Genomic DNA, 12,152 nt, shown 5'->3' on the forward strand with positions numbered 1-12,152 from the left:
CCGAGGCAGCAATGCTGCTCCCCCCTTCTCTGGCCAAAACCCCCACCCTGGGAGCATTTTGACCCCCAAAAGGATGAACTCACTTGGGCATCCTTCCCTCGTTGCGAAAGCTCGGGGGTGATTTGCCAGCGAAGGAGTAACAGAGGGGCAAAGGAGGAGGCTGAGGCTTGGCTGTGACCCCGTGGATCTGTGGGGAAGGGCGTCCTGAGCAAGAGGGAGAAGCAAACAGCCAGAAAACCCGCGGGAGCCAAGACACAACCGAAGGGCGTAGACTCCTGCCAGGGATCTCCAATCAGGCCCGGGGAGGCTTGGCTGCCTGCCGGATAAATGCAGAGCCGGGAGGGTGGGAAGACAGCGTGCCTCTGGGCAGGGAGAGGAAGAGGAGGATGAGTGCCGGGGTGCTCCACGCAAGGAAGGCGAGATCACCCAGCAGCACCCCAGCAGGGATGAGCTGGACCCCAACAGCAGCCCAGCAGAGCAGGCCCATCTCCTCCAGGCCCCGGACATCATTCCTCATCCAAGACATCCTCTGGGATGGGGCAGAGCGGGGAGCGCGGCCGGAGCGGGGCAAGAGCGGAGGGTTTGGCAGCCCGGAGGACGGGGAGCCTGGGGTGACCCCGGTGGAGGGGAGCAAGGGCAGCTCGGCCCTGGGGGCTGCCCCAGTGCACCCCCCCAGGAGCCCTCGTTCCCCAGGAGCATCCCAAGGCCGAGGGACACCCCACGAGGCGGACACAGGTAAGGGGGTGGAAGCTCCTGGCTGAGCCCGCTGGCGGGGGAATGGAGCAGCAATGTCTATGCTTGGGTCAGCCAAGGGGCAGGATCCAGACTGGGCTGCCTCAAGCACCCCAGAGCCAAATAGCCCGTGTTTTAAATACCAGGGAGTATCTGTGTTTAGCAGTGGGAAAGTAAGAGAAATAGCAACTGCATGTAAACCTTTCACCAGGCGCCTCAAATAACTCAAAGGACTGAATCTGCCTAAAACACCATTAAAAAAAAAACCAAAACCCAAACAAAAAAACAAACAGTCGATGGATTTCTGCAATATCTTGGGAAATAAAGTTCCCTTTTAACACAGGTCTCCAGCAAGGGGAGGACCTTAGGGCTGCCAGCTCAGACAGGCAGCCTGGGCCAATCCTTCGGCCGTCAGCGCGGCGATGCCGCCGCAGCCGAGCTCATCGGTGCCTCCGGTCCGGGGATATTTTGAAAAATCCCCGTGTTGAATTTATGCAGTTTGCAGCAGGGTTCAGCTCCCCCGCCTGCTCAGCCCTGATTTCACCGTGTGCTCCCGCCTGCACCGCTGTGCCTCGCACGGTTTATCCCTACCGATGCCGCTCCTCTTGGCGCAGCATCCCCTCGCAGCCCGCGATTGCTGAACTCCCTGCAGCCCATCAGGTTCCACTGCAGACGCAACATACTGAAAATCACACTCAGAAGGAAATTTTTTTGGCTGGTGCCTCTCACGTTGCAGCAGCACAAGCACGGCTGGGTCTGTGTGTGTGTGTGGGGGGGACATTCAGCCTCTCCTTACCCAAACCGTCCTGGGCTGAGCTGCAACAGCCAAAAAAGCAATTTTGAACTCTCTAGTGACCAGCTCTTGCTTGCTAAGAGAGCCCTTGCCAGGGGAATTTTGGCTTTATGTTTCAACTCTATTAAAAGAAGCTTCGACATAAAAGCAAGTTCAGAAACAACCACCGGGCTGATTATTAGGAAAATCATTAAAAACCGTCCCAAATCTCTCAGAAAGTGGCTGGTGTAAATCAGCACAGCTGCAGGGATTGCAGTGGGACAACCACGATTTACACAAGCTGGGAGTTAAGCCCGTTGTTTCTGTCCTGAGCATTATGTTCACATCATAAGAAAATATACTGAGAAATAGCTAAAGGTTTAAAAAAAAATAAAAAATAAAAAAAATTGCCCTATTTCATCCCAAGGTGGGTAACACACAAAAAGGAACTGACTGGCATGAATAAATTGACTTGAGAAGTTTGAACAGTTATAGGTGACACTCCCCAGGGAGCTCAGCACCTTCCTGGGTCAGGCACAGCTCAGGCGACACAACTGTGCCACGAGAGAGAAGTCGGAGGGAAACGCTGAGATGCTGCTTCAGACCTGTGATCCGAGGCCAGGTCTGCAGCTATATCTGTAATGCCAGGCCTGAAGGTTTAAAAATCTGCCCCAAAATTTCTTGGCATTGCCCTGGAGTCGTGAAAGAGAAATGAGAGGAATTACTTTATTTTCAATATTTTCTAACTGCAGTCTATATTCATATTTAAGTAATATTTTTCTAGCTGCACCAATTTCCCATTTCTGAGCTATCCTCTGTAGCTTGAGGGTATAAACCCGGGGTTTTCGGGCATCAGGATTTTCCCATAGGCACAGCAGAGAGGATGTTTCAAAGAAGTGCCAAACAGAATGAATTCTGCAATAAAAATCTCAATGTACGTCACGACAAGTATCTTGAGGTTTTAGGCAGACCTCCACCAGCAGTGCAAAATAGCCCTTTCTGTAATATTTTAGTCCCTTGAATGTGTGTTTGTATTGAATGCATCCTTGTATGAATTAAGGAAGCGTGATTTAGGAAGAAAAAACTCCTTTATATGGCTTTAAGACAGCGTTCACTCCATTAAATGAAAATATTTCCAAGTTAATCTGAATATTTTGCTCTCCGAGAGGGAAAAAGCAAGTGGTTTGGGCAATTTCCAAGTGGGTAATTCTCAGTTCTTTCCTCCTGCAGATGCCTACCTGTCCGAGTGTGACCCCCCCCTTCAACACCTGCCCATCACCCAGTGCCCCCCCAAGCAGGCGAAGCGCTCGCGGGCGGCTTTCTCCCACACCCAGGTCATCGAACTGGAGCGTAAATTCAGCCACCAAAAATACCTGTCGGCCCCCGAGCGAGCCCACCTGGCCAAAAACCTCCAGCTCACCGAGACCCAGGTGAAAATCTGGTTCCAGAACAGGAGATACAAAACCAAGAGGAAACAGGTCGCTTCCGAAATCAGCGGACTGGACACGCGCCTGCCCGGGCAGAAAGCGGCTGCGCTGCCCGGAGCGTCGCTGCTGGCACTGCGGGCGGGCTGGCAGCACCTGCCTTACCTCTACTACTTGAACGGCTGGAGTCCCTCCTGGTGGTAAATGCTTTTTTAGGCAGAAAGCATCCTTTTCTCTCTTTTTTTTTTTTTTTTTTAATACTGCGTCGCTCTTTCTAGTGCTAATTAGGGGAGGGAGACCCCATCCGCAGCAATGATCAGCATCTCCTAATTGCCGCACAAGCCTCTCTCATCACCAACAGTAAGAAAAAAAATAAATTAAAATCCTTAAAAAAGAAAAAAAAAAAACACTAAGATTTTAAAAGCCTGTAATTCAGCATGCTTGGTAGCGCTGCTCTGGGGTCTATCTGCAGCTGTAAAATATTGCAGGCTCTTTCAGGGACAGAAAGGGATGGGCCAGGCCTGGAGACAGCAATCACCCCTCTCTGCCCCTCCTAAATCTCCTGTGCACCCCCCTCCCCCCGAAACCTTTATCCTTGCTGTGATCCAGAGGGCAAAAAGCAAACTGCTGATTCTGGGCTGGCACCAGTATGGCCTCAGCTCGGCCACTTGGGCCACCTGTTGCTGTATGATCTAAAAATTAGGCTTGAAAAAAAATTAAAGAAAAAAAAATTTGCATTTCGGTCACTGACACCCTAATTGCTGATGGTGCCAGAGGGGACTCAGAGCCCCCCAAGATTTGCTGAGATTCAGTGAGCAAAAAGCAAACTGCTGCTCCTGGGCTGGCACCAGCTGGCCACTTGGGCCACCTGTTGTTGTATGATCTAAAAATTAGGCTTAAAAAAAAAAATAAAGGAAAAAAAATTTGCATTTCTGTCACTGACACCCTGATTGCTGATGGTGCCAGAGGGGACTCAGAGCCCCTCAAGATTTCTGTGGGCCGTCGGGCAGCACCGCAGCCTCTACCCAGGCTTTTGGGGAGAATTCCAGCCCTTTCTGCCGCGAGGGACAGGAACCCGCAGCGCCCGACGGCCGCGGAGCTGCAGCTGGGGACCAGGTTTGCTGGGATCGGAGCGAGGGCTGGAGCTGCGCCAGCCTCCCCCCTCCCAAACCCGTCCCTCGACGGCGGAGATGCCAACCGCCGCTGCCGCTGCCCCAACAGCCAAAGCAGAAAGCCTCGGGAACACGGACAATGGTGCAATGACAGATGAGTTTTGCATATCCGGGTGTTGAGGCTGTTTGAACATTCCCATATAAGCTGTTTAAAATAGCAGCAGCTCAAAGTGTTCAACACTCCCGTCAGCTTTGAAAGCAGCAAAATCCCTGTTTGCGAGGGAAACCAGTCCAGTTCCCAGCGCCGAGGCATCAGGGCAGCAAGAGGATGACAGCTTTACTAAAAAAATCACTTTTTTTTTTTTTAGTGAGATGACAACTATTTGCACTAGCAGAGTAGCAAAGGGGTTTTGTTGTTGTTTTTTGTTTTGGTTTTTTTTTTTTCAACTAATCAGTCTTAAAACTTTAGATGCCACTAAGTCCGTGGGACAAAGTGTAGAAATGAATTAAATTTCCAAGAGAGGAAATATATAAGCTGCTTTTTCTCAGCTAGTGTAAATCGGCATAGCTGTGCTGGAACAAATTTAATCTTCCGAAACAAAAGTTACAAGGAGGTTTCTTCCCTGTGAACCTCTAGAAATGTTCCTGTGGTGCCTGTTCTTTCTGAAAGAGAATTAAAAAGCACAGTGGTCCGATTCCCTCCTGCAGCAGGGAAAAGCAGACAATTAAATAATGCTAAGAAACTGCTTAGATTCGTTTAACAAGATTATTTGGAAACTGATCTTTCGCCTTGCCAACAGAGCCAGATCTTGCCAGCTCACAGCGAAGACGAAGCTGCTGAGGGTACGTGGATGAAGAAAAAAATCAGCGGAAGGGAGGACAGGGAGAGGAGGACGTGCAAACTGAAACCCTTTGTGGTAGATTCTGGTTTTCTCTTGCTGCTTGCTCAATCTGGAGGACAATCAGTTGCTTTCTAATTATCTGAAAGTAACCCCTAATACCTTGAGATAACATTTTTCCTCCAGCCCCTGCTCTGGGATGCTGCGTATCCCCCAGCCCGTTCTCCCACAGCTGCTGCTCAGTCCCCTGCGCTGTCGCAATATGTTTCAAAGCCAAGTCCTTCCGCTTATCCACTTTGCACTTTGCTTATCTGCTGCTTGGAACAAAAAAAAAAAACCAAAAAAAACCAAACCCTTATGGCTTCAAGGCCAAGCCCCCGCAGGGTACGCACCCTTCCTGATGACAGCTCCATGGGGAGAAAGTCCTGCTGAAATCCCACGGGCTCAGCCCGACCCTCGGGACGCTGCTTAAATCAATGCAGAGACACAATATTTGCACTAAATATTCTGGATTAGCAGCTCTGAGCATCCCGGAGCTGCCCCTGAACAGGGATCACGGTGTGTGTCCTCTGCACAGGCAGCGGAAGAGCAGCAGGGATGGGTGCGATGCTCCTCTGAGAAAATCTTTGTGTCACAGCTGCTTTTGTTTGCCTGCTGACGGTTTACAACCACCGAAACATCTTGTTGCTTCAACACCTGAGCGCTCATACTTAACTTGGCAGGTATAAAGCAAATCCAGTGCAAATAGTCGCTATTTTTGTACGTACTTTTGGATACCGTTTTATCTGATGTGCATTGTCCTTTGGAATAAAGAGCGCAGAGTCTTTATTAAAAACAAGCTGCCTCTGTGGGTTTTTGCTCTGGGTTCGGATTTTCTTTTAATCCCTGTTCCTGCCACGTATGACCACGGCTGCCCCACCAGCACCGGTGTCTCACGAGGACTGGTGCAGATGCTGCACTCGCGTGAGTTTTGTGCAAAGAATTGTCACCAGCACCAGCTCACGAGGTTTTGCAGGTGGTAAATCATCGCTCCCCACTATTTCTAGGTACTCCACACCCAATGCTGCTCCACCACTCACCCAGCCAGGTACAGAGCACCACTGAGCATCCTCTAATCCCATTTACCATCTGATGAGCATGAAACAGGTGACTATTGCCCAAAAGTAGGAGTTTACATAGCAAAGTTCTTTCTTTCTCACCCCCAAATTACTCGTAATCCCACAATTTAAACACAATCCCAATGGTCTCCACGGTTTTGTGTTACAATCACTGGTCCCAGCTTTTATTTCTGCCCCTGATTTCCAGTCCTACAAGCACATCGGCACAATCAGGGGCAGCGTCGGGCTCCACAGGACCTTAAGAAGAAGAATTCATCCTGGGAGCTGTCGGCGTGAGCGTTTCCCCCCTTGTACAGAGGCGGAGAGGGACTGACCTTGGGTCCCAGCCTGCCCCTACACACCCTCCCTCGCCTCTGCTCTTGGCAGCAGCAACTTTTCCCAAATGGCAAATGAACTGAAATACCATTAATCCCAGCTTAATTTTGTATTTCAGTAGCTTTAAAATAAAAAATAAATCTAAAAAAAAAAAAAGCCAAAGCAGGCATTAAGATGGCAAAATGAGATCTCAGGGAGCTCCTGTTGCCTTAGGAGGCTGGTGCTGGATCCTCAGCAGCCAAATCCTCGGGCAGATGCAGCTCGCCAGGCTCCACCACCTTCACCCAGCAACGTCGTGGAAGGGAACAGCAAGCTCCCGTCCGTGGGTGACCGTTTGTCACTGGTGGTGACAAGCAGCAGCTCCTGCAGCCAGGACCAGTCGGCTCTCCTCCCCCTGCACTGATCCTGCCAGCAGCATCGTCCTGCTTACGGGATCTCCATAACCCAGGCCAAAAAGCTGCTGCACGCCAAAGTTCGCTGCAACACACGCACGGTGAAGTGCAGGTTTTTTACAGCGGGGGCATCTGCCAAAGCAGGTTCTGGCTCTGACGTGGGTGCTGTGTGGAGGCAGGGATGCAGGCAGCAGCTCGGGCTCCTTCGTGGGCTCTGCCGTGGAGAAACATCTTGGCTGACTCACCCCTGTGGCGAGTGCTGCCCTCCCAACCCTTTTCTCTGCAACCCCCAAGCGGTTTCTTTACGGGCAGAAGATAGACTTCCAGTTGGTTTTTCCTTTTTTTTTTTTTTCTCTTTTTTTCCAAAGCACGAGGACAAAAAATAAATAAAAGGGCTGTGCCGTTTGGATAACCAAATCATCCGAGAGTGTTAAAGCATTAATCACAACAAGGGGACCGACATGGCAGGCTTTCCCGGTGATAAATATCCCCTTGATTAATACAGAATAGAAAAATCCCACCCTAACTGTGGATATGCGGAGTTTTAATCAGCCTTAACGAAGCAGAACTTCTGTTTGTACCCAACTAGAAACAGAAAGCATAATTTAATGTCTGTCAATTAGTGTCACGCTCCGCCGCTAACACATCCATCAAGATTAAATAGTGTCTAATGCTGACATAACATTTACACTTGTTTGTGCCAAATCATTTATTTAAAGCTAAAAAAGAAAAAAAAAAAAAAAAAGAAAAAAGGCTGCCTTTGGATAATGTAACTGTTGACTAACATTTGCATGCAATAAACCACATACTTGGCAAGGACTCGCAGGACTGGAGCCAAGAAAAATCTTCAACTTGACCTACACAACATTTGCAAACCAGAGCAGTGGGAACAAGTTCGCTACATGGAGCTAAACGGGGGATGGAAAATGCAAAGACACCCAAAGTGCCAGGCTGCAGCAGACCAGTGTTTCCCCCCAGTTTTGGTACCGGTTGCAAAAAACCTTTCATCAACGAGCACTAGGATGTGTCTTTTGGGATGTGTGGATGCTTCCCAAGGAGAGAAGCAAGCTAAGCCATAAAACATAAAAATCCGTGAGGATTTTCAATATTTACTGTTCCTATTGCAGATCCACAGGTACACTCCATCTCTTTCTAGGCCGGGAGCCCCACGGCCGTGTCGAGGTGCTGGACCACTTGGTGCTTCCTCCCACCTGGAGCCATCCTGGCAGCAGCGATGCCAAAGGGGGGGGGGCAGGGAGAAGCCAAGTGGCACAGTCATCAGGGCAGATTTTCACCGTGATGGACAGTGGATGGGGAAAGAAAAGGGCAGAAAAAAACCTGAAAAAAAAAAGTAGTACTTTGGAGATGTGGCAAAACGCAGCTTTGCAGATTGGCGTTCCCATGGGAAACTCCTTCGCTGCCTCTCACAAAAATCCAAGGCACATTCCTCCTCTTTCTTCTGTTATGGTCTGGGCACCATTTATTAAGAGCAGCTGAAGGAGGAGAGAAATAGCCCTGGAAGTGCTTCCAAAGCCGTCTGCCTGTGGTAATTTATGGTGCTCCACTCACAGAAGGGAAAGTCAAGAGATAAGACAAGCATTTTTACAGGAAAAGGAGTCAGGAGCGAAGCATGTATGGGTGGGTTTTGTGTTGAAATGCTCTGGTCTTGGGAGAAAAAGGAAACGGGGCAAAGAAAAAGACTTTTGGATCCAGGTACTGGGTGTCTGAGCAGATGGACTCAGGCTCGTTGCTTTATCCCCCAGCCCAAAATAGGAGATTTGAGGGGGGTAAGAGGGGCACATGTGTCACTGTGGTGGCGCAATTCTCCCCCTCCCCTTGGCTCTGTTGGGCTGCTTGGTGCAGGGTGTGATCCCACCCACCTCCCTCGAGGTGTAGGTGTAGGGACATAACGTTAAGGTGCCCCTTCCCTTAAGGAGCCTGGCTCCTGCCCTCCAGATTGCTCAGAAATGGTTATAGCAGCCCATCCCCTCCCACCGGCCTGGCACACCTCTGCCTGCGACGGGGTCGAACGGGAACGATAACAGAGCTGCACATTCATCGAGTTCTTGTGCAAGCGCTGGAAGGCACCAGAATACTTAATTGTTCGACCTGGGCGTGAGCAAAAGGGGTCTGAGAAAAGTCAGTTAGCTTGGACCCCATAAACTGGGACCACCAGGGAGACCCTTTGAGCTCTCCTGGATCGCAGTGGCCTGTGACCAGCATCTCCCCGGAGCTGGGAGCCTCTCAGGGATCAAAACCCTTAAGGTGTTTCTGCTGCCAGAGCTGAGGGAAGGCCGGGGTGAAGTCAACCCGCTTGAGTCTCAATTATCAACCGTTGAGGAATGCCAAGGCCTTGGGAGTATTTGCTCTAAACTTGAGAGGAGGGAGATTTTCCTTGGAGCTCGCTTCTCTTTCGCCCACTTGCTCTGCTGACTGGTGTGTGTGGGTACATACTTCATTCTACTGGATCCAAATACTTCTAATCTCATTCTGCCGGATCCAAATACTTTTGTCTCTGTGTTTGTACGTTTTGTGTTCGTGTATGTGCGTGTACATACGTATGGATTTAAGATATCATAAATTAAGTTGGTGTGAATCGTGTCATCTTAGAATCTGTAAATAAGGCGTTATGTTTATAACATTTTCTGAATTATTTTGTAATGATCAAGTGCTGTTAGTTATTAATAAATCTAGATTTCCTGCTAAATCATTACCGTGTTAATACTTTCATCCACGACAGCCACCTGTGGCCACCTCGCCGCCGCCTCATCGTGGACCCCCTGGATGCCCTTTCCAGGTCTGGGGGGAGGTTGAGGGGCACGGAAGGGAGCTGAAGCATCTGGGCTCTGGCTCCAGGCGTGCTGCATGGGGGAGTTGGCTTTTCCCTCTGCTCTGAAGGCTGTTGGGGAGGGCAAGGCCATGAGGGAGGCTCCAGCTGCAGCGTGACATTCCCACTGGATGGTGCCGGAGCAGGGGGGGGAATCTCTGCAGAGTCAGTGAGGGAGGATGCTCACAGCGCTGTAGCTGGTGGTTTTGCCAGATTTTGTTCCCACTTAGGGCTCTTTCCAGCACTAGGGTTTGAGTTTCCAAGAGGTATCTGCCATGAACAGTCTCCCCAGCTCTTCTTTTCATCCAGAACCTTTCGGGGCAAGCAGATTTCCAGAAAAGCAGTTTTTTTCAGACATGAGGTGGTATAACCTCAGAGCGAGGCCAGTGTCCCCTTGGCCATGCACACCCTCATCCAGCCTTGGCTGCCCAGCCTGAGCCTCCCAGAGAGATATTCCCAGCTTTTAAGACTGAGTTTCCAACGCAGTTTATTTTTACATCCTCTGTGTCCAACAGTTTGGATCGCCCGAGCCTGGCAAGGCTGGACCAGGGCAGAGAAGGAGAAAGGGACCCTGTCCTGAAGAGCCTGTTACCAAGGAGGCAAAAGGAGGGATATTGGCTCTTCAGCAAAGCTTCCCACGGTACTTTTCCACCGGTGAATTGCCCAGCCCAGGCGGCACAACGGGGTCCTGCTCGCGCCGCACCGGAAAGCAGAGGGATTAGCACAAGTCTCTCTGCAAACAGAGCTTGGGTGGGGGCACCCAGGGCTCCTCGCCACTCCCCTGCGAATAAATGGCTGGGTTAACTGGGAAAACGCACCGGTTGAGCTCTAGTGAAGCGATTATTCATTTGGAGCCACTTTCTCATGGGGGATGGCAGGGCCGGGGCTTCTGGGGTGGAGATTTGCAGGGTTTACACAGGACGGAGGAACTCTGGGGTACACCCAGAATAACTTCCTCTGCAGAAGGATGAGCAAATGCTTTACAAACAGCGTCCCAGCGGCTGTGCTGCTCAGTCGGGGCCAGGGCAAAGCTCCCTCCCCAGCCCAGGCACGGGGCTGCCGGAGGACCGAGCAGCCCCGAGGCTGCAGCAAACACCAAATGTTCCCCTCAAACATGTGCAGATGGTTCCCCCCCAGCCGGGTCTGAAGCAAGACCGTGGGTTCCCTTTGTACCAGCTAGATAATATTAATCCTTTTTCTAGACTCTGAGCGCTGCAGCGGCCGGGAGCTCTGCCAGAGTCTATCGGGTTTGTTTGCTGCGAGGTATTGTCACGTACGAGGCAGGGGGATGCAGCTCGCTCAGCTCCCAGGCAAGTTTCCATGATGAAACTGAGTTTTTCCCAAATACCAGTGGTTTAGTCTGGGTATCCATGCTGTTCCCCAGTGAGCTGCTACCTGCATTGACTGTGCTCCCCCCTAAAAGGTGACCTTTTGCCCTTTAAAAAAGGAGGAATGGAGACAAGCTCACAGGCCAGCACTGATCCTGCTCTGCTCCTGCGGCAGGTTCCCAGGAAGCCTTGAGCATCCATATAAAACCACCATGGGGCTCAGTTCCCTGCTCCCCAAAAACATGATGTATTTGATGACATGAGCATGAAGAGGTGCCAAATCCAGAATGATTCAGGTCATTTCCCATCTCAATTCAAGAGCCAGCTGCTCAGCCTAACGTTAGCAAGGCTGGTCACCTCTAAGGCCAGCAGCAAAACTTCCCAGAGCCAGGCTTTGTCCCCATCCCCACAGGCCATGTGGAGACATTGGAGGTTTTTCATGCCAACTAATGGACAAATGGAGAATTTTGGGGCAAAAATCCTGGAGCAGGACCTGGGGAGACTTCAAGATGCCTTTGCAAGACTCAAGGTAGCCCCACACCTGGACACCAGACAGCAAACAGAGTACCAGGGCATCATCTCAGCCAGGGTCTGGAGCTCTCAGGCTTCAGAAGAGGGACCAAGGAACTAATTTTATTTGTGACACCAAGACCTACTCAACTTTCACCCAGCTTTTGCAGCTGGCAAGAGACGGGGTCACCCTTTGCTCTCCACAACCTTCCCATTCCCAGCCCAAACAACCTCTGGGCATCATTTAGCAAACGACCAATATTTCACCCCTCCCTGCTGAGCAGCTTTTTGCTGTGTGCCGATGGCACATCCACCTCCTCATCCTCTGTTTGCGTTGGTGAACCGAGGAATTACTGCGGTATTTATCTACCACACTCTCTTTCACCAGGAGACTGTTCATCTCCTTTGCAAGGCGGCCCTGGGGGCACCGATCGCTGCACTCTTCTCGTACCACTCGCTAAAAACATCGCAGGGGGAAAAGCTTTAAAGCAAATAAAATAATAGAATGATTTAAATGAAGGTGATTAATGCACTTGGAGGATTGGATTGATCAGTGGTTGTGGCTGGGCTGGGCTGGGCGTCTCAGACCCGCATCTTTGAGAGTTTGGGGAGAGTTCAGTTACCTCCAGACAGCAACAAACACACTTCTGCTGTGCAAACTGCAGCAGGTGAAAACAGGGGGAAAGCCTGGCTTTTCTCCTCCCACCAAAACTACTGATATTGGGGCCTTTGTGATGGCAGTAAAACAGGCAGTAAGTGAAACAAAGGTGAAGATGCTGCACT

General features: G+C 50.5%; 1 protein-coding gene across 1 annotated transcript; it reads left to right on the top strand.

Moving 5' to 3' along the window:
• Nucleotides 1–386: 386 nt before the first annotated feature.
• On the top strand, nt 387–3,251 carry NKX3-1 (NK3 homeobox 1). Its single transcript, XM_074928682.1, has 2 exons — nt 387–735; nt 2,735–3,251. The coding sequence occupies exons 1-2, from the start codon at nt 387–389 to the stop codon at nt 3,130–3,132; spliced, it is 747 nt and encodes a 248-aa protein (XP_074784783.1). The 3' UTR covers nt 3,133–3,251.
• Nucleotides 3,252–12,152: the final 8,901 nt, after the last annotated feature.

This window comes from Athene noctua, chromosome 28, assembly GCF_965140245.1.
Source record: "Athene noctua chromosome 28, bAthNoc1.hap1.1, whole genome shotgun sequence".
Classification (NCBI taxonomy): Eukaryota; Metazoa; Chordata; class Aves; order Strigiformes; family Strigidae; genus Athene; species Athene noctua.